The sequence below is a fragment of the Gobius niger genome (assembly GCF_951799975.1).
Source record: "Gobius niger genome assembly, chromosome: 13".
Classification (NCBI taxonomy): Eukaryota; Metazoa; Chordata; class Actinopteri; order Gobiiformes; family Gobiidae; genus Gobius; species Gobius niger.
This window is the reverse complement of record NC_136864.1, coordinates 6,821,155-6,848,928: the sequence shown is the minus strand read 5'-3', so window position 1 is coordinate 6,848,928 and position 27,774 is coordinate 6,821,155. Positions and strand designations below refer to the sequence as shown.

The following is a 27,774-nucleotide window of genomic DNA, read 5'->3' as shown; positions in this document are numbered from 1 at the left end:
ATATTTTTTCCATCATTTTTTTGGGGGGGGTTTCAACTAATTTTTGTAGCTTTATTGTAATTTTTTTGTTAAATACTAATTTTTTTTGTCACTTTTTGTCACATGTTCATCATTTTTTCATCATTTTTTGTCCTTTTTTTGTCCTTTTTTGTCAATTTTTTGTCAATTTTTTGTGACATTTTTGCCACTTTTTCATCATTTTTTTCATTAATTTTTTGTACATTTTTCGTAAATTTTTGGTCACTTTATGTCATTTTTTTGGTCATTTTTTTGTCATTTTTTGTCACATTTTTGCCACTTTTTCATAATTTTTTTGTCAAATGTTTGTCAAATTTTTGTCCGTTTTTTGTCTAAGTTTTCTCACTTTTTTGTCACATCTTCATCATTGTTTTCGTCCCAGTTCTGTCACTATTCTCTCACCTTTTTTTTTTCCAGAAGCTTTTGGATTCGGGTAAAGCCAAACTAGAGAAAATGTGTCAATCACACTGTCCAGTCAAGAAGGTTTTAGATTTGGGTAAAGCCAAACAGGAAACAATGCGTTAAGGTGGGGGGTAAGAGGTTAAAATGAACCAAACGCATGGCTGTATTTACACATTGGAGCCTTTATAGAAATGTAGTGAAGTAAAAGTAAACGCTAACAGCAACAAAACACTTCCTGTTGTCCCGACAAAATAAAAGGCGTCAATGTTCCAGCCGATGGGAGAGTGTTTGCAATGTTAATGAATAAATGAACCTAATATTTTAGGTGCAGATGGAAATAAAGGCCTGTCTCTAATTGTGGCCTGGTTCCAATAAAGGCCTGGTCCTCGATGCCCTTGAGTAAATAAAGGCCCCGGCCAATATTAGAGCATTTACGGTAATCACACTGTACATAACCACACTTTTGATCTGGAAATGAATGTGGTTTAACAAGTGTTGTATTTCAGCACCACGGACAGCTCCCACTTACATCAACCTCAAAGGCATTCAAACTCTTCACTAAAAACTTATATTTATTCAGCTTTTATATATTCGGAGCAAGAAAAGGGCCATCCATAACACACATTTCCTCCAAGTCGGCATTACCCAAATCTTAAAGCTTCTTGTAAAGAGAAAATTCAACAAAAAAAGCTACAAAAGACTCATTAAAAGCTACAAAAACACGACAAAAATCTTAGCTCAGTTTTTTAGGTCTGAGCTTTGAAATGAGGCGTTACACTGGCCAATAGGGTCCAGTCAAAAAGCTTTTAGATTTGGGTGAAGCTGGAGAAAAGGCACCCGGTTAAGGCGGGGGTTAAGAGGTTGCCGTTTCTTGCGTTTCGGAACACGCAGCGCTTGTTGAAATCGTACATAATGAGACCTCACGGAGACAGAATACCAAGTTCTCCGCAGATGACATAGAATTACCTACATAATTGCCGCCCTTCTTGATTTGCCAATTGCAGCGATTCACGTTGTCACTCAGACGCTCTTAAATGAACGCTCTGCTTTGAACACCTTCCCCCCTGATGAAACACCGGTACATTTCTCCCCCTCGCTCCCTGCTCTCCGTGTTCTCGCCGATAGTTGGAGCCAGGTTTGTTCTGGGATTTTAGAAAACATTACATTCAGTTTCCAGGCAACAGCGGCTCGGGCTGCTCAGTCTGTGCCGCCGTTTGGACACTTTTACACACTTCATGTTCCCACTGGAGACTGGAGGCAGTGTGGACTTGGCTGTTTTATTATTCATCAAAATAAGGGATTTTCCTGATTTAGTTTCGGCCCTGATTTAGTATTTTGTTGTTTTTGTAAAGCTTGTTTTTATATTATAATTATAAGATCTATTCAGCTTTATATGGGCCTACTTAAAGAAGAACTAAGTCACTTGTTTACCTTAAAATTATAAATATTTAGTGGTCCCTCTGAGGGTAATACAAGTGTTAATGGGATGAGTTGAGGGTCTTTCATCTCCCCCGGTGTCTCTGCTTTAAATGATGAAACTAGACACTCTAATATACCTCATGTGAGATGTTGGTAGCTGCGATGAACAGAAGTGAAATAAGTGACGATCAAAAAGTTGTGAAGAGTCAGGATCTGGACATTTTATATTTATTATTGCGTTTCTTTTCTTTCTTTTTTTATCCGAGGGAGCGTGTTGTTGACACATCTCTTGGGCGTCCCATGTACAGATCGAAACAGTTGAGATTGTCTCTGAGTTTTTAAATGGTCAAACCGGTCCGAGGACGGCTGAGAAAGATCATGTCAAGTTGTTTTTATATGTAGATTTTTTTTATATGTTATACGTAGATTAGTTTCCTGTTCAGCAGAGAGAGCACCAGGGCAAAACTCTCTTCATTGCTTTTGGTGCCCTGTACTTGATGCATATGACAAATAAACTTGAACTGAGAAAGATTAAGACTTGAATCTGAGAACCAGTGTGTTTAAATGCACACGTGATAAAAGGCAATCGATATGCGGCAACACACGGTGTTTCAAAATGTGTCAACAATGTTGTTGTTGTTGAAAATTGACTTGAAACGAAAAATATTTAGGCATTTGCCTCTTCCCATAACGTTAGTGTCTGTCCAGGGATGAGAGAGGAGGAGAGAGGAGTTCATCAGAAAGGAGAGTGTCTAGAAAAATCTAGAAAAAAAGTGATTTTGATCAAACTAGCCCCTGTTTAGGTTTGGATTTCTCAGGAACTGAGAAAGCTTGGAGAGAGCTTGGATTCTCGTCTTTCAAATGAGCCATAGCATGTGTCCATAGTTATAACACCGAATACGCTGTGGTGCTACAAACATCATGAAAAACGGTCTGGATTGTCCGCACTCTACAGCGAAATCCCTAAAACAGCGCGGCACTCAATGTGTTAATAGAGTGTGCATTATTAGGCTTTAAAATAGACAAACAAAACATGTGGACTAATTTGCTTTCTACCTGGAGCTTTATCTAAAAGCAATGAGTTCACAACGAAAATACTACTCAGGTAAAGTACAGATCCTCAAACAACACTTCATTAAATTCACTGCTGCAATGACCACCTTTGAACACGTGCTGCAAATGTGTCAATGTTAAAGTTGTTGTGAGAAGCCAACGTGTTTGCAACTCGATCATTTTGCGGAAGAAGAAAGAGTTTCTTTGGGCTGTGGACTTTAGTGGAGCAGCTCAAAGAAACGTGTTGCTCTGGAAAGTGAGGTGAGCGGCTTCACTCGCACTTCATTCATGAAAAGGTAAAAGTGTTGTTTCATTCCTGCTGCTCACATTCATTCTGGCCGCTCAGACAGAAGTCGCATTGCAAAAAAGTCTGATCATGAAAATATCAGTATAATCTCCATTGGTTTATGAAACGAACCGAGAATTCAATACAAAATACAGATTTCTGCAGCCATCGTAAAGTTGAAGGATGTCGGCTTCTCTTTCTTTCCCAAATAGCTTTAGGTACGCTCTCAATCATGTTGACTTTTATGAAAGCGCCCCGGACTTTAATATCGACTGGTCTTTGAGAGTTTTCTCCTTTTTCAATACACAGAGAATCCACTAACCCTTGGAGACGTGAGCTGCACAAATCCCCCCCCCTCCACCGGGTTTAAGTCGTGAGTTTGTGCAAAGTGAGTCAGCAGCTTTTTTTTAAATATTGCTCTATTTTCTTTCAATATCAGGCTGAATATCAAACAGTGGAGGCAGCACTTTGCCGCGTTTACCCCGAGATATATTACCAACTTACTTTCAAAAACAGAAAAAGATCTGTCTGGCTAAAACAACCTTTCACCTTGGTCTTGTGTTGATAGTTGCAAGAGACAACTTTGTTTAAGCCAGTCATGAACTTTACTCAACTTCACTACTATACTGGTCAGAACAAACAAATGAATAAATAAACTCATTCCCTCATCCATTCTGCTTCAGACCTGACACAGTAAGTGGGCTGGATTCATGACGAATGACAAAGCTCCCCAAGCTTTTTCCTGAATGTTTTCTTCGTACCGGGGTTGTACCAGTTTGTAGTTTGTCCTTTAAAAAAGTGGTTCCCATTTTTTATTCTTTAAGCGACGCTTTAAGGCAATTTGTCGCACTGACATAGCAGACATGTGCATGCGAGATACCGGGCTCTTCAACACTGTTGCCAGGCAGAAGATCAAGCCCTAAAAGTTTAAGATCTATGCAGGCCCTCTTTAATTGTTTGTCAACAAAATAATCAAGAATAAGCCAAAGTGTAAGAACAATCCTTGCTTATTCTTATTTGTAATAATCGATCAACAATAAAAATACAACAACCATTTTACAGCCTTCTCTACTCAAACTGGTGACTCGTTTATGCTGATGGATGGACCCCAGAGAATAAAACAACAAAACTGTATGTGACATGTGAGAAAAGAAACGTGCTCCTCTGGCTCAGCTCATGTTCTGACAGTGACACTGAGACATTATAGTGAATGGGCAGCTGCTGCTGCCAGTATCTTGTCACAAGAAGAGTAAAACGATCGATACGAGTGACTCATCGGTCTGGTTGGTCACGCTGACAGTGAGAGAGGGAGAGGAGGAGAGAGAAACATCTGGGGTCTGAGGGTTTGATCCTAAATGTCACAGACCTTAAAGGCAGATGAATGAATGTGACTCTGGTTTCTCTCTCGTTGGTGTGGAGTACAGAGCCTCCAATGCAAGGTAGTATTAGAAAATAACCTATAAATGAACCAGTGATTTTAATTAGAATTGTATTGTTTAGGGCAGTTGTAAAGACAAATTCATTCTTTGCTTTTCTGGACACTCAAAGACGCTTTACATTGCATTATTAATTCACTCCATACCCGGTGGTGGTAAGCTACTATTGTAGCCACAGCTGCCCTGGGGTAGACTGACAGAAGCGAGGCAACCAGTCTGCGCCATCGGCCCCTCCGACCACCACCAACCACTCACTCACACACTACATTCGCTAGGCTTCCTGGTGTTCCCAAACGGTCTCCCATCCAAGTACCGACCAGGCCCTTCCCTGCTTAGCTTCCAAGGTCTGACGGGATTGGGCAGAGCAAAGGCGGTATGACCACAAATGCTCTTGGATGTGTTAAAATCTAATTGTGAAAGCCCAACTTGAAAATGCACGATTTCTGCGAGTCTAACGCCCTATTTGCACGGGATTAGAATTACCTTCAGACCTCAGGTAAAAAGCAATAATAATGACGTCCTTAGAGCTTCTGTGCCCAGGCCAATCTGCCACGGCCGTAATTTACAAGGACAAAATCTCTGTAAACTCTGAGGTAGGGCTGCAAGGTTTATTGATTTCAAATCACAATCGAGGTTTTGACTATACTGCAATAACTCAAGCTCAAGAAGCTTTTCTTCTTCTTCTGTCTCTGGCATTTGAGTGATGATGTTCACCAATCAGAATTGTGGAGCTTTGCGATCTCAGGTTCAGCCGCAACAGGTGAAAGGTCTGCGTTTCCGTAAAGCAGATTCTAAAGTGTTTAGAGAAACGCCATGTGATTCCATGCTGGACATATTTTAGTCACGTGGCTGTCCCCCAGAGCCACTCTGAATGTCAGGGTAGGTGGAAGCCGAACTCTTCCAGAAAAGGGAGCCGTCCTCATAAAACCAAACACTTTTCAAAGTATTTTATTGTGCATTGTTCTAATGTGGAGCAATTTGAGCAGGAATACAGTCTGCTGTTTGACAGTCTAAAAGTAACACTTCCTTCACTCATCAAATCGAATCCCAATTGCAATATTTGTTCTCAATTAGGTTTTTTGTCAAGATGTGAACATTTTCAACCTTCGTAATGAAAGTCTAAATAAGGGCAACATCGATTAAAAATGTCTTTAACTGTACATTTACACGCCTGTTGCAAAATCTACTTTTTGGAGTTTTTAACCATGTTGTTATGGTATTTCCTTATCAAAAACGCGAGTGCTGAGGGGGCTGCAGCAACTCCTGGTGGGTGGTTTGGGCATTGCAAGCACATAAAGCACATAAGCACATAAAAAGTATTTTTGGTGGAAATCTTTTCCCTCAGCGCCCCCTAACCAGAATATGTTCCTACATATTCACAGATTTCTCAGTAATCCTCCTGAATCTTGCTCTCTGAGCAGCTGCTCCGCCCTCTCCTGGTAAATGACTGACTTGTGCCAAGCTTACGTCAGAGTGACACTTCCCCTTTCAGAAAGTGCTCAACGTCTGTAATGTAATGCCTTACGGTTTGATTTTAATTTGTAAAACAGCTTTTATAAAATTATTTCTGTACTAAGAAAGAAACCGGAATAAGTTTGTCACTTCACTGATGGATGCTTCTGAACCTTGACCATAACCGAAGTGAACTAACTCTGGATTGGATCTGGATGGAGGCCAAAGCAGTAAGTAAATCAAAATGCGTGTTAGCCATTTATGAAGCTGTGTCGCAGACGTCAACTCCTTATAACTACATTGTGAAGTAACTTCATTTATTGCTGCGATGTATACATTTCTACTACTGCGAATGTTACATGTGCGGAATCAACTCGGAGAGAGGGGGCGGAGTTAACTGAACTGAAGCGTCTTGTCTTCCGGGTTTGAAAAATACCTCCAAAGAATACTTATATTTCACACAAAAATGAGTACTCCATAGTGGTAGAGGTACAATATATCATAGAAATGCCTATAGTTTACTTTGGGGTGGCTAAAATAGCATGATACAGATCCTTTAAAGCTCAATTAAAAATGCCTTGGTTCAAAGTCTAAGTGGATGAAGCTGCACCAGAGCGAAGGGGTTGAAAGAGAAAGGAGCTGTTTTATGGAAGCACAAAATCCCAGAGACGAGACACGGATGTCGTAAGAAACGGCTTTTGTTGCTGAAGCAAAGCTCAGACAAACAAACCAAGTTCATTGGACAGTCAGCGCTCGCAAAACACGAAAGAACATCAGGACTGCCGTCATCGTTCTGTGTCATTTCCAGAAAAAAAGTCTTTAAAATTGAGTGAATTACTGACGTCCAGAGGTTAATTCAGTTTTACCAAAATCCCAAGGTAATTCTAATCCCGAGCGGATATAGGGTTTAAGTGTCATTAATAAACTCCATTCCTCACTCACGGATGCTGCCCTTATTCCAGTCACGGATTCCCGCTTTGGCGCCTAATGAGACACGATCCAATGTATAGAGATCGTTTAAATGAGGCCACGCTTTGATCTGCTCTGACTGACCGGGGAAAATTAGCGCGAGTCACAGTCCACGGCACCTATAGGCACTAAATACAGTTCACAAACAGGAACAAAATGAGAAGGGGAGCTCGATCATGTCATAGATCATTATAGAACAACTACCACTTCAAGCACAACCGCTTAGAAGGGTCTCAAAACATTATACATCAATATATTACACATTTCATGGCATAATTGCGGTTCCACTTATAGGCTGCATGATGATTGGACTCAGCCATTACTGACATTTCTTTGTGGAAGAGGAAGAGCCATTTGAGATGAATGTAATTTACTCAAGAGATGATGACCCCTGGGAGAAACGAGTCCAAGATGAGAAGCTTGTTTCCCATCAGTGCAGGACCCGAAGACATTAACTCTGACTGAGGTGTAGTATTCAAGTCTAGCCCCATAGTAGAGTACTTATGTATGAAGCTGATTGAGAAAAATACCAAGAATAAAGGGCGGCAATTTTTAAGCATTGAGTTATTTCACCTTTTTTGCATCCTACATAATCCCATGTGTTCATTCATAGTTTTCACATCATTTAAATAGTGTTGAAAATCAAGAAAAGCCAATACATTAAAAGCCTTTCTGAACTTTCGATTGGATGCTGTACGTGTATTGAATAAGTATAGTGTTGAATAGCGAGCCAAGAATGCCAGAAGGCCTGATCGAGGCAATGCTTTGCCAAGGGAAATGGATAAGTGTGTGTGAGGGACAACACTATGATGCATCCATAAGGAATGTCAAGAAAAGCTGTCCTTGGTCAGATGTGCAGGGGCTGGAAAATTACACTGGGTTACAAAAACACACAATGTAGTTTCTCAGTGAAGTAAGTCCACTTGTTTTTGATTCACCCTTTTTTGATTCTGACTTTTTGTTTGGTGTCTAAATATTTTTTCACTGATTCAGAATATCTGGAATCTGGAAATAACATCCATGTTTATGTATCAGGACACGTTTTTGTGCTAAATCATTTTTTGATATTGGTGGTTGCTTTATTTTAGTAGTTTCATTTGAAATAAGATTTTGTGTACCAAAATATACGCACATTATGTTCCAACCAACTCCAGCCTCCCCGTAATTTAGGCTGTTTCCACGAGCAGGCCCTACCTAGCCCAGTGCCTGGTCTATCCAAGAGGTCCTGCCTACAGGCCTCCACTGTGAGGTCCCTGCCGCCGCAGGCTCCACTCTCAAGCCGCCTCCACTGTCAGGACGGGAAATGCACAGGACTACTCCCTGACTCCCTGGTCAGATTCATACGCCTGAAAGACACCTTTTGTAAACTCCACTATCCTTGAGGTTAGGATTGGATTAGTTTATTTATTATTATTATTTTTTTAACTCATATTTGTATTGCTTTTTTCAAATACAAGCTTATGAAGGCATGTGTACGCTGTCTGGTTGTTTATAAATGCTCATATTAGAAATAAAATTAACTATTGACCTCTTAACCCCCACCTGATTAGTTTAAACTAGCGTTGTTTTGTTGTGGTGACGTCATGGTTGGAGCTCCTCTTATCATTGACTGCCGATGTCGGCAACTGGCTGGTCTTACCCATCCTACGGGAAAAAAAATTCACCCCCGCCCCCACCCAAAAAAAGTCTGCACTTCCTGTTCTGACAGTGGAGCCTGCACCAGAAGCGGCAGGTGCCTCTCAGCCTATCCGGTTAGGCGAGCGTCTCCATTGGCCTAGAGCAGGACTAATTCGGTCTGACCAGGCACACGTTTTGGGACAGGCTTCTAACCGCAGCCAAAGCTCAGAACCGAGACTAACGTGGCGTGAAGAGACTGCTGGCGTCTGATTGGCTAACGAGAGAGAGGACAACCCTCACTATTAACATGCAGGTCATACGGAGTTCACACCGCTGTCTAAAAAGGTAATTTTGTCTGATAGCATTTAGCCACTATTAGCACAACTATAGCTGCTATTAGCATAATATTAGCATGTAGCTTACCTTCATAGTTGTCTTTTAGCAGCTTCTTTCCTAGTATTGGCCTTGGCTCCTCTGAACATATCCATAAACCCAACCAAAAGGCAGCATTTGTCCACATGTTTTGTTGTTCCTTCAGTAATGTGTATTCCAGCGTGTGCATGTGTGGAAGCGCCTGACCTCAACAACTGCTGTCTTTTATTAAGTGGAAACCGTTGCATGTACTGGGTAAAGTAAATACGTGACAAGTACAGACAGAGGAATGCGGGATACAAGTGTGTTATGTGGAAGCGGACAGAAAGGCACCAGCACGGAACACATTATAAAGACAATACCCTGTGGTAAAAAATCGACCTGATTGAGAAAAAACAATGTGAATTTTGGATTGAGCACATCAAAAATAAGCTCACATAACATTGTTGTTGTAAACCAGTGTTATCTATGTACTTCTCCAATAGATGTGGAGGTTCAAGCTCGTGGCTCGGGAGAAACCAGTCCCTCTCCTGCCTTTTCAACAGGAGCTTGATGAGTCATGCTGTGTTTGATTACTGTCTTGGCAAAATAACATCATCGCTCTTTCGAGTTACATTATTAAGGGCATTTTTGCTTTGATACTAATATTCTGCCTGTCAAAAAAAGTGTCCACAATCAGTAAACATTTTGGTAAATACAGAAAAAGGGCCTGGCAGATATTACATTCATTTTTATTTCTTTGTACTCATGTCTATCTTGAGTCCCATAGTTACTCAAGCATCCTCAAAGCCGCTCTCTGATGTTTTATTTCCGGAAGTAGCTCACAAGGGGGAACAGGTTGGCGAGACCTGGATTGGATTGTTCCACCCTGTGCACTGGAGAACCGCTGTAATCCCAGTGTTTCATCATAATATGGACCGAAGGATAAAAACATTGGTATTTTCAGTTTGGTTCAGAGCTCCTGCGGCAATAACAGACAGAAATGTGTCATTCAACATCTTCCTGTCAGCTCTGTCAAATGGTTGCATCAGTCTGACAGGAGGTGATGCTGTAGGGATTTGGTGATGCTTTAATTTGTCAAATGTAGGTACAGCTCTCACTCACCTGGGGCAGCGGCTCTCCTCTCTCCAGGGCGTCCCGGAGGTGGCGCCCCCTGCTGCTGTGGGCCTGCAGCTCGTGACACAGCAGGTCTCCAGCGGTCAGGCGTCGGACCCCAAACCGCTCCTCCATCCTCTCGCTCTGGAGGGACTTTCCTGAGCCGGGACCTCCTGATGACAAGAGAGAGGGTCAAGGAGTCAGAGGCGGACAGGTGACTCAGGGACACGAGGGATTGGAGATTTAGAAATGGATGTCACAAATAAAATACTTCTGCCAACAGAGGAAAAAACGGGACCTTCTTGGTTTTTAGGAAGTAGATTTTTAGCCGGGTATGGCTTCTAGTTTGTTTTCGCTATTGTGCCGTAATTTGCTCCCAATTTGTGAATTCATATCACGTGACTAAATCTTCCCGTTTTCGACATGATTAGTGCTAAATAGTCTGCTCGGGAGAGACGATCTGGCGCTAGAGCTTCATCATTCATTTCATGACACAAATTAGGGTCAGGGTCAGGGATATGGTTATCTTTAAAGGGATTATAAAGAGTTTAAAAATGTTAAAATAAAGTATTTTCCTCCCCCTAAATGTTCCAACAATGTCCTAAGGTGTAGAATGAACCTGTTCACCACAACGGCCTCTAAAATCCTGCACTGTCACTGCACTGTTGTTCGGGTCTGAAATGCCGTCATGCACAAGCTTGATATAGAAGGTGCAGTTACACATATGACCTGAGGTGGCAGTAGTGAGTATGAAATGGCTAACTTGCATCTAGCCCCTTTAAGGTTGGGGTTAGAGTAAGGGTTATTTATATTTTAGGACAAACCAGCTAGGACTAACCATTGTGCACATGCTTTACCGTTGTCGTGAAGTAAAGTGAATATTACCATGTGTTGTGAATTGACAAATACGAGCGATCGCGATGTCGTCACAATCATATAAAGGTCGGTTGGCAAAATAACACGAGATAAGAGTCAATCACAAGCGAACTAGAGAGCACTGCCACAAACTGTACTAACCGATAATCTAATGATTCCAAAGAGCTTTTTTTGTCACTGTTGGAGCCACAAAGAGCGAAGGCATGGGGGAAAGCACTGAAGCTGCAAAATACGAACCACAAAACGACTGCCCCAAATGTCCGTCAAGCTGGTGTTTGGAGCCTTGACAAATCTACTATAAATGTAGCCATGTATGTCTATTTCCACATGTTGCTGTTAGCAGTTTAAGAAGGAAGATTGTGAGCTGCTTGAGTTGCTTTTGACTACTTTTTTGAAGACTTACTACTACTTTTTAATTTCTACAAGTTGATTGATGTGCTTAAAAAGAACTAATGATGTAATATTTATTATGGTGGAATCATACAAACAGTAAAACATTGGTTGTGTATCAACAAGTTTGGCTCTTCATTTTGGAAAAATAACTTGAATGCAGCACCTCGGAATGGGTAGTAACAAGTTGCATTTACTATTGTGTAGTAAAGGTTAATCCCAACGGTGCACACTTAACAATCTTTACTTTTGCTGCCTTGTTTTCACTATGCTGACACATACAGTAACTAAGGAGTGTTGCTCTCATCAGGCCACTCTCAGCGATCAGGGATTCGTATTAGGAGCAAGTTACGGCACAGAAGCGTAAACCAAAGATATTTAATAAAACTCTAGATATGACATGAGGTTCCTTGACGTGGCAAACATGTAACTGGTCGGTGAGGCAACCAATGCAATCCCTCAGCACATGTGAACTAAGGTCGAATGTCTCATAAAGGCGCCCAAAAGTGGAGACAATATTCAACATTCAACGTTGGACTTTCAGGCATGAGATGAGTGTGGCTGTGAATCCAATCCCTTCCACTTGTCTGAACCCTTGCCCCTTCGTACTTGTCTGAACTTTTGACTATTCGTGACTCTGGCAGATCCTCGAGGTCGTCAAATCAGCTCTTGCTGGAAGTGCCCAGGACTGAAGGACGGGTGATCAGTCCTTTTCAGTAGCTGGACCCAGACTCTGGAATAATCTGGCCCCTGATATGCACCATCACTGATTTTGGCCTTTTTAAATCCAGGCTTAAGACGCATTTATTCAGACCGGCTTTTAACATTAAGTAGCATGGCGACACTTTACTACATTTTATCTGTTTTATTGTTTGGTTGTATGAATGGTTTTAATGGATTTTATGTGGTTTTATGGTAAAGCACTTTGGTCGCCTTGAGTGTTGTAAATAAAATTGTATTTATTGATTGATTGATTCCAGATAATGATGAGGGAAAACATTTATTTCTCGAAGCTGGAATCATGTCCGAGACGACAGCGCGCAGGATCAGCCTTCAGAGACCAAGCCTGAATTATGGACATATTTTGGGTATTTTAAGAAAAGTGAAGGACAGATGATAGAAGACAGTTTTCCTGTTTGTGGAACGTGCAGCAATACTTCGAACCTCTGACTCACCTGCGTGACCGTCACAGCTCTATGGCAAGTAAGTTGACGTTAGCATTTTAGCTGAAATGCTGATGTGGGACTTTGGGTTGAGGGAGAATGTAACGAGTCGCTCCATAGTGCGGCTGCAGCTCCACCGCCAGCATAAGCCGTGTCCGGATACCTCCGCACAATGGCACAATGCGTTACGGGGCTCCCAGATTCACTCTCGCCGCAGTATTATGAATTTAACAATGATCACTGTCTGATGGCATTTTCCCAAATCTGCAAAGCGAAAGCTCACTGGAAGGACACAAACCGAGGACAATTTTCCTGATATAGACGGTTTATCTTTAGCTTATCTTCTAGTTCCTTTACTTTGATGTGAAAAGTTGCACTTTTGATAAGGCTTTGTCTGTATTTTTTTCATCTTTTTTTTTTTTCAAATATTTTTATTGAGACCAATAGTAGAAATTACAATGAGGTACATGCTCCTTTATATGGTTGACGACACCGTGAGATGTACTCAGTAAACATATATGCAACCACTACAACAGTGTCAACTTACACTTCAATTATATTACAAGAAGCACAGTCTTGTTTAATGTCTTTTTTTTGTATTTTTTTTTTTAATGTAATAAGCACTGTTAAACTTTTTTGAAACTATTTCAGTTTATGCAGGACCTACTTAGCTTTCTGAACATATTAACACACATTAAAAAAAAAAAATACAGCGATAATACCGAAAACCGTGATAATTTTGGTCACAATAACCGTGAGGTAAAATTTTCATCCCGTGTCAGCCCTAGCCGTGACACAAGAATGCACAAACTCCGCACAGAAAGGCCTCACCGGGCTCAGGACTCAAACAAAGGCAACAGTGGGGCGAGTGTTCAATACAGAGTCCGTTTTTCTTATTGCCGTCGTCCTCTCACGGTCAGACAGCGCTGGAATGTGCTGTTGATCACTTTGCATGTGAAAAGTCTCCTTTCATGTTTCTATATTGAAGCTAGAAATGAATGCTAGCATTGAATAAGCTCCACTGTGGCCTTGAACACCAGATATTAAACCACACAGTCGGACAAGAAGAGTTATGAAAATATAAGAATGTGCTTGAAGACACTCGAAGGCGCTTTGCAATTTCATGCACTATTCAGTCTCTCACAAAGCATGACGGCGGAGAGGGTCAAAGTGCTCCATTTCAGCACGGTGACGAAAAGTACAGATGCTGCCGGTCAAATATTACTCCTATGAAAGTTGCTCAGGCAAATTGTTCCTGGAGACACAAGGACAAATTTACTTTTTTCTTTGGAGCCTTTATATAAATGTTGTGGAGTAGAAAGTATTATCTTTCAAATGTAGTATTGTAAAAGTAAAGTAGTAAAGCACGGATCAAAAACTCGACTTAAAGGAATAGGCCAGGTGGTAGGTAGGTGTGTACGTGTAACAAGAAGTACAAGGTGCAATGGTAAATGGTCTCAACTTATACCGCACTTTTCCACCTACATTAGGCGCTCAAAGTGCTTTTCAGTAAGGAACCAGTCACCCATTCACTCAAGTGTCTTTGCCCAAGGACACAACAACAGTGTGCACCTTCAGGAGGCGGGATTCGAACCCCTGACTTCTGATCATGAGACGACCCGCTCTACCATCTGTCACAGGTGTACATAAAAGTGTACATAAAGGTGTACATAAAGGTGTACATAGTGCCTCATGTATTTGCACATTAGTTAGTTATTAGTAGTTTTAACATACAGTACTTTTTACTTGTTGAGTAAAATTATAATGAAGTACTGTATAGCTACTTTTTCCACTGTGAGTAAATATTTTAATTGGAAAATGTTTCAGTTTGATCGACTAAATAGATGTAGATTGTCTCCGATGTTGGGGGGTGGCCCGGGCCTTCAAGGTGAGGGGGGGGCGGGGGGAGGAGGACGGACGAACGGGTTGGGGTTGTGGGGGGCTGTGGGTCTCGGAGTGTCAATGTAATGACGACGTATGATCACACAGGATTATATCCCTTTAATTTAGTTCTGTTTTACTTTTCCATCCAATCACGTAATCCTTCCTCCCCATGTGTATCCCATCTTTCTCTTCTGTTGTGTCCTGTGTCCTTATCACTTGTGTAATTGTGCACTTTGTATCTTATATACTCATCACTTAATAAAAAAAAAAAAAAATAAATAAATAAAAAGATGTAGATCGTCTCGTGCACCTTACTCTTTCAAAAGATGATCTTTTTCTGCATTTTCTGGGAATTTTCTTTGTAAACATCACCATTTCCACATGATTTTATGTTTAGTTTCACCCAATTTATTGCACCTTTGAAAATAGATTAGACTTTTTTTGCTCAAACAGTTACTCACAGTACTCAAATAACATTTTCTCCAAGTATTTTTTTTTGTGTAGAGTAATTATTTTGGTCACGACTTCTTGTACTTGAGTAAAATTATTGAGAAGTGACGTTACTCTTACTTGAGTAAATATATTGGCTACATATTACACAAATCAATCTATTATCATGCATCAGATTACAGCAGCAAACATTTCTCTTCGTTCTCTACTTAGTGATCGAACTTCTCGCTCTATGGGAAGTGTCAGTACAACGGAAAGTGCTGATCCGTGGCTGCTGCAGCTACAGTATACGTTCATTGTATCCTTTGTCACACTTTGTTCACCTTTATGAAATGTTGCGCTTTAATACTAATGCAATTGCTTTCTTGTTCCCTGTAGCTACACATGAAACTGTCATCTAAAGTGTCACCAGGAATCCTACCTCTAAGACAGGGGTTCTCAACCTGGGGGTCGGGACCCACTCGGGGGTCGCGAGACAAATTTTTCTTAACTCCCGCCTGAACCGAGAGGATTTTTTTGTCACATTTTTGTAATTTTTTGTTAAATTTTTATCACACTTTTGTCATTTTTTTTTCACATTTTGTCACATTTTTGTCATTTTTTGTCACATTTTTGTCACATTTTTGTCATTTTTTCGTCATTTTTTTGACAATTTCTTGTGACATTTTTGCCACTTTTTCATAAATTTTTCATCACTTTTTTGTCAATGTTTTCTCACTTTTTTGTCACATTTCCATCATTGTTTTCGTCTCAGTTCTGTCGCTATTTTCACACCTTTTTTTCCGGAAGCTTTTGGACTGGGGTAAAGCCAAACTGGAGAAAATGTGCTCGGTTCAGGTGGGAGTCAAGGGGTTAATGTCCCTGTTTTTCCCATGGTCTGACACGGGTGGGGGTCACGATCCTAATTAACTGTTACCATGGGGGTCGCGGCTCTAAAAGGTTGAGAACCACTGCTCTAAGACACGACACTATTACACGAGGACCTCTATGTATAGAATAGAAAAAAATAGTCTTGACAGTCCAGGCGATCGTCAAACACCGCTAAAATGGCCAATTTCCAGCCGCGCACCACGACATAAGCTCCATCGCTCCATTTCCCGTCCAACAATCCCCCCCCCCCGCAGTCTCTGTACAATCACCGCAGACGCACGATAATAACAGCCCCGGCTCACCGCGCAAAGTGAATCAAAGCCGCGCTGCCATTCCCTTTAGTTTTATTCATCGTGTTGTGACGGTTAAACTCCAGAGACGGAGGCAATATCTCCAGTCTGCAGGTGGCTTATTGCACATTAGCTCAGCGCGCCGCTCATAACCAGCCTGCAGCGCGGTAATAAAACTGCTAAACATTCATCTGCATTCACACTTCGCTCGGAGAGAGGGGGATCGTCCTTCTGTGATTTCCGCTAATTTCACTGTGTTTAAACGTGTAATTGTCCCGAATAAATGTTTGAACTAAGGAGCTAACGTCTTAAGCATGATCTGATATCTTTTCTGCTTGAGAACGCCCCATTTCCTCTCATCCCTGAAGCTAAGTTGGCACCGAAATGGGAGTACAAGGTGCTGCGGCGCAAGCTTGGGACGACAGGAGCTCAGAGCGTTCACTGATCTAAAGGTTTGGAGCAATTCACACCAGTCTCCTCCAATGCAAGGAGATAAAGCTACAACACATAATAAAGTCTCAGGTGGGTTTCCTTAGCAGCAGCAGTGGAGCAACATCATTGTCCTACCCAAATGCTCGAACGCAACTGGTGTCAGATATAGTCAACTGCTTACACTAGAAGGCAGTCCAGACGGCGTCAACCTTCCCCATAGTTTCCCAAAGTCTCTCACAAACACACAATGCAGGGGGGCAGTCTATGTGGCCGTCTGCTCTGATAGACACTGTAAGTAATGATAGACATTTTAGAACAATAATTCCCCAAAAAGTCACCGCAAACACCCAAGATCTTGTATCAGGGTGTATACAGGCGGCAGCAAGTCGAGTTTAGTGCTTTTTAAAGGGTGTTAATTCGGGTCCGAAGTGCCGTCATGCACAAGCTTAATATAGAAGGTGCAGTTACGCGTAAGACCTGAGGTGGCAATAGTGAGTATAAAATGACTAACTTGCATCAAGCCCCTTTAATGCCATTTTAATGCATAACTGCTACATTCTCAATGCCACAAACGGCAAAATATCTGTCCATATTTCTTTTCGTAAAGACACTAGATGTGTGACAGTTGTGGTGAGCAGGTCTGAGCTCATTCTACACATTAGGACATGGCTGGAAGGAAAATTAGGGAGGAAAATTCTTAGTTTCAACATTTTTAAACTCTGTATAAGCCCCTTTAACATTAGCAAACATTCGAAGGGAAATTTCAAAATTCAAAAGCAAAAGGAAACTACAGAAAACTTCAGTAAATAATCGTGTACAATTTCCAAAACTGCAGCTGGATGTGACCTGGACCATAATTTCTGTATTTTTTGATTAACGTATGCAGCAAAATGAGTCGAGTGATACTCTGGAAGTCTAAATGTGTTTTGCAAATATTATAATATGTGCAAAATTTGGATGTAAAGTAAAGAAAATAATGTGTAAATATTATTTATTATAATGTCCCTCCTTCCCGGATCTCAGCAACTAATCAGAGTCCAGTATCCTCCTGCGACGAATAAGACCAATGAGACGAGCTTTTCCTGTGAACCGGCCTGTCAGGTCCAATCAGGAGGGAGGGGGCGGAGCTTCATCATTTACTTTTGAAAATTCTGTTCCTGCTCTCCTCATTTTGAAAACTAAGAAGGACTTTCGGGGTATTTCAGGATATTTGATCGTCATTTCCTAGTTATCCAGAGTGTTGTTGATTTCTGGAGATTTTAATTCATGCAGTTCTTACCGCATATTTAAAGAGTTGGTGCTAGGCTAGTGCTAGGCTAGTGCATGTCTATGGTAGCCTGCATTAAAAACAGTCTGACCCAAGCACAGTGCACCTGAGGCAAATCACTTGTAACACCAGACTACCCATATAAATGTCTGTGTTGACTGAATAATGTTTTAAATGTAACCCTTTTGTATTTAAAATAAGTTATATTTGAGCAGCATCAGCTTCCTGGTTGTAAGCTACGCAGCGGCGGAGTGATCTGCTCTGTTACCGGATCTACAGTAGTTTGTTTACCTGCTGCCGGCATTACTACACGTGGAATTCACAAAGGAGCTTTCTACAAATCAGATATGGCAACGTTTGGAGGACGACCCCATGATTTTGAAGAGGTTTTTAATGCAGGCTACTAGTTACCATAGACATGCACTAGCCTAGCACTAGCCTAGCACCGCTAAACTCTTCAAATATAAGGACTAGGATTAGAAAAATAAATAAATAATAATAAGTAGGAAATTAGTCCCAATGTCAAAAACCCTGAAGTATCACTTGTATTGCTTTGATGACGGGAGAGTGTGACCACTGCGCAAATCCTTCTCCAGCACATCCCAAAGACTCTCAATGACTCTCAATAAGATCTGGACTCTATGGTGGCTTTTCCATCTCATACTCCCTGAACCACTCTTTCATTTCAACATGAGCCCGATGAATCCTGGCTTTGTCATCTTGGAATATGCTGGACCTGAATAACTGCAGCAGCCCCAGCTCAGAACAGTTGGTTAAATCCACTTTTGGCACATGACAACCACCGCTAAACTTAGACTCTCCTGTCCTTTGAAGCACGCTAAATTTTGAGCACGATGGATCTCGTTATATCATCCAACCATCTGCTGTCTGTTCCCTTTCGGATCCGGCTCGAGGAGTGTTTGCTTTGAAACCACTAGACTTTCCCCCAGCCCATATGTCAAACATCCGCCATGACGCACTTCAATCAGCGCTAGGCTAGCTCACGAAGTGCAGGTAAGGATGAAGATGAAACAAGTCAAAGAGGCCAGAGGAACATTCAGGAAAAAAATCCTGAGAGCAATTTCATGTTCAAATCCCATTTGCGACTTAATGTCATTATCACCACTGTCTGCGGGACATGCTTTTATGGAAGATATAAATCAGGGTAAGTGGAAAATGCGTCTGAGTCGAGCCTGTCGCTTCCACAAATTGAGAAAAATCACTTTCAGAGGGAGGAATCTTTTAGTTTGGAGAAAGCACAAGCTACAGGTACAGTGCATAATGTTCTGGTGTGGAATATCAATATAGTTTCTTCAGTATAGCCTGTTCCTTCAAAAGTGCAAACAGTGAATCCTCTGCTTCCTCTTGGCTCCGAGCTTCTCTTTGGTCTTCCCCTCGGCCTCTCATTCACTGGCAGCTCTGCCCTTAGCATCGTTCCTTCTTCTTTCCATTGCGGTTGGTCTTATATAAGTCAAGTCAAAGTCGTGCAGGTGACTTTTAAGCTACTGGCGAAAGGTCAAACGCTAACAAGCTGCGAGCTGTCGTGTCACACTGGAAGAGCATGTTCTGGGACACCGGCCTAATTAAAGACAGACTGTCGAGATGCAGGAATGGGTCAACATGTTTTTGCATAAGTTCAGAGCAGTTTGTGGCCAGGGAGACGGCAACGGCACAGATTGTTCCAGTATGTCCATTGTGCTGATGATGACGCCAAAGTTCACTCAAAAAATGCTACTGATTAAAAAGGATTAAAGGAACAGGCCACCGTGTTTACATACTGAGATATGTTTAGCCTCTCCACTGTCTACGCACAGTGGTGTATGAATGAGAGTGAATGGGCGACTGGTTCCTTAGTGCTTTGGCCTGAGTTGAGAACATTAAGTGTACAAAGCAGTAATCAAAGCAAAAGGTTTGGAAGAATTGAAGTAAACCTTTTTTGTTTAAGCATAATTCCTTCTTTACAAAGGCTTGTTGGAGCCAATCTGTGTGGAAGAAACAAGCAACATGTTTAAAAGATTTTAAGATTCATCAACCCCACACAATAAAGGCTTTTAAAATGTGAAATGAGAATGACTTGGTTTTAGTTCCCCAAACACCAAAGAGCACCTTCCCCCCAAAAAACACATGTTGTTATTGACTTCCTGAGCACGTTGTCTAGTTTTTTCCCCCATAATTCCATATGTGTTTCTTGAAATTAATGTCTTCAGTGAGAATCTACAAAGTAAACTTGAAATTAAAGAAAAACCAATACATAAAAAATGTTTGACTGGTACTGTATGTAAATATATACTTTTAAAACGAGAGAATACTTTTGTGGCACAAAACGGTCTTCAGTGATATTCTTTATAGTTATACATTCTTGCCTCAATATAGTAGAAGTAGAAGTTACAGCAAAAGCACAACGATTTATTAGGATTTAAAACTGCCCAAATGAGCATAATACGACGTTTTGACCAAGGAAAATGCATGGTTAAAAGCAAAAAGCATTTGTCTCCTGTCTCTTACCACAACATGAAAAAGCCACCAAGCTTTTATTAACTGTGAGAGTGAATGGATGTCTGAAGCGTATGACTATACACTTCAGTATCAAACATCTGAGATACATCTAACAACAACAGACGAGACCCAATGTCCTCATCCTTGAGAGCAGCCTCTGAGCCTCACGTTTCTGACATGATATCAGGCGGATATTAGTCAGGTGAGTGCACCAGCTGCAGCTCCGTCATTCAAAGCCAGGGTCACCTAAGAACAGCACGGACCCGGCATTTTTCACCAGGTCAAAGCAGCAGCGAGAGAGGGTTATTAGTTAGAGTGTAAATGTGGCGTCTAAATACCAGGGTCCAAAAGTCACAGCAGAAAGGTCAGTGGAGGCGAACTATGAGCTTATGAATCATCTTTAGATAAGGATAAAGGTGACGCTTTAGCATCTGTGTTCAACCTAATGTCAACCGTCTGTCACTGTCGACACATTACGGATGTCACGATTTGACATTTTTGATTGACGACATTTTACAACTATTCCTGAATAAGGTTAAGGTTAAGGCATACTTTAAGGGGAATGACCCATCCTCAATGCCGCCGGGGCGACCTGTAGGAGCAGTGAGCTGCCAGCGTGGGCCAGCGCTCGGAGACCCATCTCCATGATGTGCAGCCAGGCTGGTGGTCAGAAACACCTGGCTGGAGGATTCACCTATTGTACATGTTTTTAGTGGTAGGGGAAACCAGAGCACCCGGAGGAAACCTACGCAGACACGGGAAGAACATGCAAACTCCACACAAAAAGGCCCTGACCAGATGGGAATCGAACCCAGACCTTCTAGCTGTGAAGCACGAACGCTAACCGCTGTACTACCGTGCCGCCCGTGATTATCGGTCTAATTAAAGTCAAAAACTGAGATTTTTTGTTTGTCTTTAAAATGCTTTTTAAATCCTTGAACTTGTAAACATTCCCTGTTTCTAAAAAGACTATACTTAAAGAGCACTAAACTCTTAAACTTTACAAAAATCAGATACATGGGTCTTTTATTTGCCGTTGCCGTCTCCTCAAAGCCGCGTATCGTGTATCAAGTAGAAAACGTGTGGGGACAGAGTCTGGAGTCGGTAGTGGAGTGAGGACTCATTAACCTTTATCAGTGATGTAAATGAACTGAGCGTGTCACTGATAACACGGCTGAGTCAAAACAAGAGCCATGAGAAGGAAAAGTGTGTGTGCGGGCAGAGGCGTAGCTTGCCATTAGGCAAGGCAGGCAGCTGCCCCCAAGCCAGCAGGGGCCCCCAGAGGGCCAACAGATTTGACAGAAACGACCAAGAGAATACAGTCACTGCAGCAGTGACAAGGTGCAACGACAATTGGCCGCTGTATACTCCCTGAAAAGGCCCCATGAGCCCAGCCCCTCCCTCATGTGCTTCTCAGGAGAAGGAGAGAGAGGAGCACTTTGACGTCTGCACTGTAATATCTTCACTGGACGTCGAAGTGCTCCTAGAGACCTGACAGGTACGCATCAACTCGTCTAAGCCCAGGTAAGAACATACCTCAGTATGGAAAAATGGTGGTCAATTGTTGGCCTGAATGAGTGTGAAGGGGTGAGTGGTTCCTTGTTAAAGATAATAAAATATGGCCTCTTTTTATGTTAGGGCAGTAGTAAGGCAGGTGACAACAAATGAATATGAATGCAAACCTATGCACTTCACTGTAGTTCTTTTGATCATTTCAGTGATCAAAACTTCCTCCATTGTCGAGACCTATGAATTCGCCATGTGTGTGTGACGTACCCATGAGGAAGACCACCTTTGGTTTCTTCTGTTCTGTGCAGTAACCTGGAAAACACACAAAAGTAAATGTTATATTAAACCTGGACCAAAAATATAACAAATGATGGGTTCTTAACTAGGAAAGTAAACCAAACTGAAATGAAACAAGGACTAGAGCAAGTCACCGACACGACAAACCTCAGAGTTTTCATCTCTTTACGACCACAGTAAATATGTATGCTTTTGTGACTAAACATTAGTTGCTGTGAGAGGTTTGTTTTCCTTGTATTTCTGTAAAACACTGCTCAGAACCGACGCTCTAATTTAGTCAGAACAATGAGGCGCCTCGCAGGTTTGTGAAGCTTCAGGCAGTCCTTTGTTCAGAGCAAAAAAACAATTGACAAGATAATCATCACTAACAGCATGTCTCAAAGATTTCTACTAATCGGCTGACTGTGTTTGACTCACTGGCATTTGCAGAAAACGCCCAGTGCAGAGAAGAAAGAGGACTCGGTGAGGGACGAAGGCTGTTGTTCAGACCAATCCATGCACATCAATAACACGATTTAAAGGTGGATATCTATGAAACTCACTGTCTGTGGTGCCTTCGGCGTAGCACGTCTCGTCTTCCTCCTCCTCCATCTGTGAAAAACACATTTGTTCAGAAAGTTACAAACGTATGTAGACATAGACATTTGTTTATTTTTATATTTCATGTCATTCGATGTTGATGTTTTTGCTTGTGTTTTTATATAAAGCACGTTGGTCTCCTGTAAAGTGCTCTAGAAATAAACTTTGATTGATTTGAAGAGCTGTAATTTGATTTATGTTTGTGATACAGTTTAAAAGGAGGAATAGTGGAGAAAAACTGCCCAAATGTTCAGTTGCTGTCAATAGGGGAGAATACTGTACATTGAAATTGTATTAAGTTACAGAATACAAAATGCTTGCCTTAAAATGCATTTTACTTTGTCCAATCAGAGTTTTGTATACTGAATACTTAAAATACTTTCACATTGATGTGCATTACATTCATGCATGTCAAAGGTCTTTGATCGGCATTTGAGACCTACAAATCCACAGATTCAAAGACCCATAGTCCCCCACACCTGCAGCACAGTGGTAACGTCACAAGAGGCTCAGGAAACAGAAAGGGGCAAACGATGCATGTAACATGATGACGATGATTTACAATTGTACTTCGCTGTTCAAGCCTGTGTTACCAAGTTTCTCAAAACGCTGTCGTCATTATTCTTTCTCTCCATACTCTGTGGTGGTGAAGCTACTATTGTCGCTACAGCCGTCTGGGGTCGACTGACAGAAGCGAGGCTGCCAATCTGAGCCATTGGCCCCTCCGACCACTCACTCAAACAAACACACTTTGAACATATTTAATCAATATTGATGTTTTCTGGATTAATTTGATCTGCCTTCTTGTAACCTGATGTAACTTTGAAGCACATGTACATGTAGTTACTCTTATGTTAACAAACCGATCACCCCTCAATAAGAACTCAGAAACACACTTTGCAAATGCACAGCAAGATCGCCGCAGATCACATGACACACACATGCACCGTTTGCATGAACTGTCACTGGGCTCTGTGTGGCTGTGGAAAATAACCTCTAAATGTTGTAACTTTCGTGAGAAGGCCTTAAAATACCGAACCGCCCTAGGATTTCTGTCTTTAATCCAGCTCTTACGCATCATCGTTCTGGAGGCTCCTGTCTGCGCTGTAGGTACAGTCCATTGTTTCAAACATTTTCCTGTTCTTAATAAATGTCACCTCTTCACTCACTGTAGAAAACTTTTAATGCATCCAAAGAAACATGCATTTCCTCCTGCCTTTTTGCGCTGTTTAGATTAAACGCGCTTCGTCAGGAAGCAGAAGAAGCATGTGGCTAATTACCAAATGTAAACAAAGATAAAATGAATCCTGATCTTTCGATAAAGTCACAGCAAGTCATTGAGAGTCATTGGCCTCAAGTCCCGAAAATGGCTCAAGTCTCCCACCTCTGTGAGTTACTTTTAGGAAATAAAAACCTCAGACAACTATCTATGCTTTGATGATATTTTAATATGGAACTTCAGCAGAGAACACACTGAACGGTTGGTAGAAAAAAATGATGCACAAAAATGAACTGGAAGAAAATCAATTCATTTCCTCTCACTTTTGTATTTGCCCAAACTGCACTGTGTTCATCATGTTCCTAATTCGATCATCTGGGGAACAAAGAGAGAATTTGTCCTTAAAAAAATGTGACTTGATATAGTTGTTTTGCCAAGACAGAAATCAAATTTGACTCATGAAGCTTTTGTAGAAATGAGAAAGTCTTTGGGGAGGCTCTTTTTTTTCTTTTTATTTAATCCGCTTTCAAAATTGCTACGTACATTTTTCCCCAAAATGAAGCTGAGGCTTTTCTCAATTAGAAGAGACAATAAACCCCTAGTTGTCTCTAATCTGACAAGTACACACTGTATCGTCTGCTCCTCCGTTTTCCGCACGAGAAAGTTTACCCACGTCTCTCCCAGTAGCTCTCCTAATTAGCATTTCTCCTTTGTGCGGCGTTTCAGAAGTTATAGCTTCCGAAATCAAAGCGCCGAGTTCAAAACCGCAGCAGCGACAGGGGAAAGACGAGCTGGTTTCTTTGCAAACTCTCGCCTCGTTGCGTTGGAGCTAAACCGGGCCACGGAGACTCAAACTGACAGACTATCGATTAAGAAATAAAATAAAAAAGTGTATTTTGACTCATTGTCGGCTGTTTCCATGGTGATAATATAATCAGGGTGTTATTCACAAGCACAACACGGAAAATTGGTTGCTCAGTTTGTTTGCTGGCATAGTGGGTATGTGGGTGTTTTTTTTTTTTTTAACATGGTAGCTCTGTAGTTTCCCGTTGACATTTTGTAGTATGAGGTAAGGTCTATGTAAGAATTGAACAGTGGCTGTGTCCGAATGTCCAGCCTCTAGTCCTAACCCCTCATTCACCATATAGACCCGCATGATGTGCTTCCAATGACATCACGCATAGTTCCGGCGGCCATTTTGAATACCGAAATAGCATTATGCAGCACTACAACATATAACAATATCTCTACTCAGGGTGAAAATAAAAGACAAATGATTGACGGCAGCATTTTTTTGAACTTGTAATCATTGCTAAGGAGGTTAAAACATTTAAACAGTTAAAACACGGCCTCAGAGACGCATGTTGATGTGAAATAGCCAGCAAAGGTTACAGACGTAGGATCTCTGTCTGTCGAGCTACAGCAGGATTTACTAAAGAGACTAAATGAACATATCAAAGAGGAAACAGTGACTTTTACAGTTTTTCATGTCAACAGTGTCTCAGTCTGAGTCAGTGTTTAAGCTTCTCAAGATGCTAGCATGCTACCAGTTAGCAAATGTCAACCATAGATAGTTGATTCAGTCAACCGTCAATGGCTTCAACATGATAAACACATGTGTGACTCACGTCTATGAACGCTGAGGAAATACTACAGTAGGCAAGACAAGGCAACTTTATTTATACCGCGCATTTCGTACACAAGGCAACTCAATGCGCCTACAGCAACAGCTCAGCTCTGACCTCTGTCACATGTTGGATCCTGTGGTTCAGGGCTTTCTCTTGGAGAGGTCAGAGCTGAGCTGTTGTAGCTTAATGCAAACTGGTAGCATGCTAACTGGGGCCGTGTTTTTACTGTTATCTTCTCGAGTACATAAAGTTGTCTTTCTTTTATATCCTGAGCAGAGATATTGTTACATGTTGTTGTGCTGTATAATTCTACTTTGGTATTCAAGATGGCCACCATAACAACAAAAGTCACATGACTGAAAGGCATGTATAGTACTCTGCTAGTGTTTCAGACACGTGGCCCACAACTTGCTCCTCACTGTGTGTTGTCACATGTGGTGAGGAGAAAGGAGTGAGGCCCGAGTCTGAAACGCCAGCAGAGTGAGTGACTACATCTGCTATAAGTGTTCGCTAAACTCAGAGAATAATGTACGGTATGTCTGCGATAGCCTGGCCTTAGCCATCCGTAAACGCAGGTCAATTATAATTTCCCTACATGTTACGTCTGGGTCTGATCTCAGTGGCCGCATTACATCGGTTGAATTTCAACCTACCATTCAGCGAGCGGGGGAGGCGGGGCTTGTAGGTGGAGTCAAGCATTTGCGCCGCTTTTGCTGGTTGTAGTTTGGCAATGGCGGCGGATACAAAAGTAATGGAAGCTCTTCAATCCACTCGGCTCCCAAATATCCAGAAATGAAAATTGAAGCCTTGGAATGCGTAGCGTAAATCAGATCCAGTCGTTTCAAAGGAGTTCACCCCTCCCTCCTGATAACGAAGCTCAATTGTGAAGGTCCAGACCCTTGTACGAAACGCAGACTGACCAAAATCAAAAGACATTGAGCCGGATCTTGTGCCGGTGCACGGAGGGGCGCAGGCTCCTAGCGAATTATTTTCCGAGTGGCGGCGCTATGTGCTTTGCGCCTTCGCCACTTGTGAGGGGGCGTCACAAGAGGAGGTGAGTGCTCTCATGGGAGCACCACTCACATTAATTTCCTAGTTGACATTGCGCTGCCTTGTGTTCTCTCTTAAGCATGACAGGCCCTCTCAGGTCAAACTGAAACCTTTATTTACCCCATCGTGAGCTAAACAATGTTCACGCCTTGAGGCGGCGCGGATCGGCCCGCTTGGCGTGAGCGCGAAACAAAACAAATGCACATGTTCACCCCCCACAACCCCGCATAGGGTGATCTGGTTGGAGAATAACGTGTCTCCATCCCAGTACTTCCTCCTTCAATGCGTTAAGTCTGGAGTGGCCAGATCACAAAAAATGCTACGTTATAATCTGTGTTTTGACACACAAGATCGAGCCATTGGATGAATGAAGAAAACAACTTGGATTATTGCCTACGATTTACTGTATATTCAAGTTTATTAATGAAAAATATGCAACAGGTGAATCAAACTGCTGTTTTCATTCATGTGTGTAGTGTTTGGTGTTCTCTTCCGGCCCTCGCAATGCATAGTGGTCTATATAGACCCGTCTAGGGACGATCAATGCTCACTGCTTTTCAGAATGCATTGTGGTAAACCTTCACTGAACATGGCCCTACCACACACGCCAAGATTTATGTCCTCACCTTGTCACGTATCGAGCCAGTACAGGCTTCTGTCTCCACTACACGAAATTAAAGGTTTTGTAAACCACGATGAGAACAAATGTGGACAGATGCTGCCTTCTGGTGGGGGTTATGGAATCATTCAGAGGTGCCAATGCAAATACTAGAGGAAAGAAGCAGCTAAAAGTCAAACTGTGAAGGTAAGAAACATGCAAATAACACCTGCTTAAGTTTGTTAACATCGACTAAATCCCCTTTTTGAACAGCGGTTTGAGGTTGTATGACCAGCTTGTTAATAGTGAGGGCTGTGTGGCCAATCAGAGGCCAGTGTCTGTTCACGTCATGTTAGTCAAGTTTCAGCGCTTTGGCCACAGCCAGAGGTTGGTGCCAAAACGTATACTTGGTCAGACCGGTTTGGCCCTGGCTTCAGCAGTCGAAAAGTTGTTTGCTGTGTAGTGTCTGCCAGTGGAAAAGTAGCTTTTGAGCATTTCAGTAGTAGAAGAAGAAACGACCCATGATGACTCATTAATGAAGGGAACAGGAGGAGTAACCAATCAGAGAATACGCTGTATCATTCTCATACAAACATGGTGGCTTGTGCAAGTCCAGAAATAGTTGAAAGAAGACAATAGAGCTTGGGATTGTGCCAT

The 27,774-nt window shown here is 41.8% G+C and overlaps 1 protein-coding gene across 1 annotated transcript in view; it reads right to left on the bottom strand.

Moving 5' to 3' along the window:
• ak5 (adenylate kinase 5) overlaps nt 1-27,774 on the bottom strand; it is a 156,440-nt gene that overhangs the window by 8,740 nt on the left and 119,926 nt on the right. The window contains exons 9-11 of the mRNA XM_079569766.1: nt 22,586-22,634; nt 22,014-22,058; nt 10,129-10,292 (exon numbers count right to left, since the gene is read on the bottom strand). Coding sequence (XP_079425892.1) covers nt 10,129-10,292; nt 22,014-22,058; nt 22,586-22,634 — 258 coding nt within the window. The remainder of the gene's footprint in view (nt 1-10,128; nt 10,293-22,013; nt 22,059-22,585; nt 22,635-27,774) is intronic.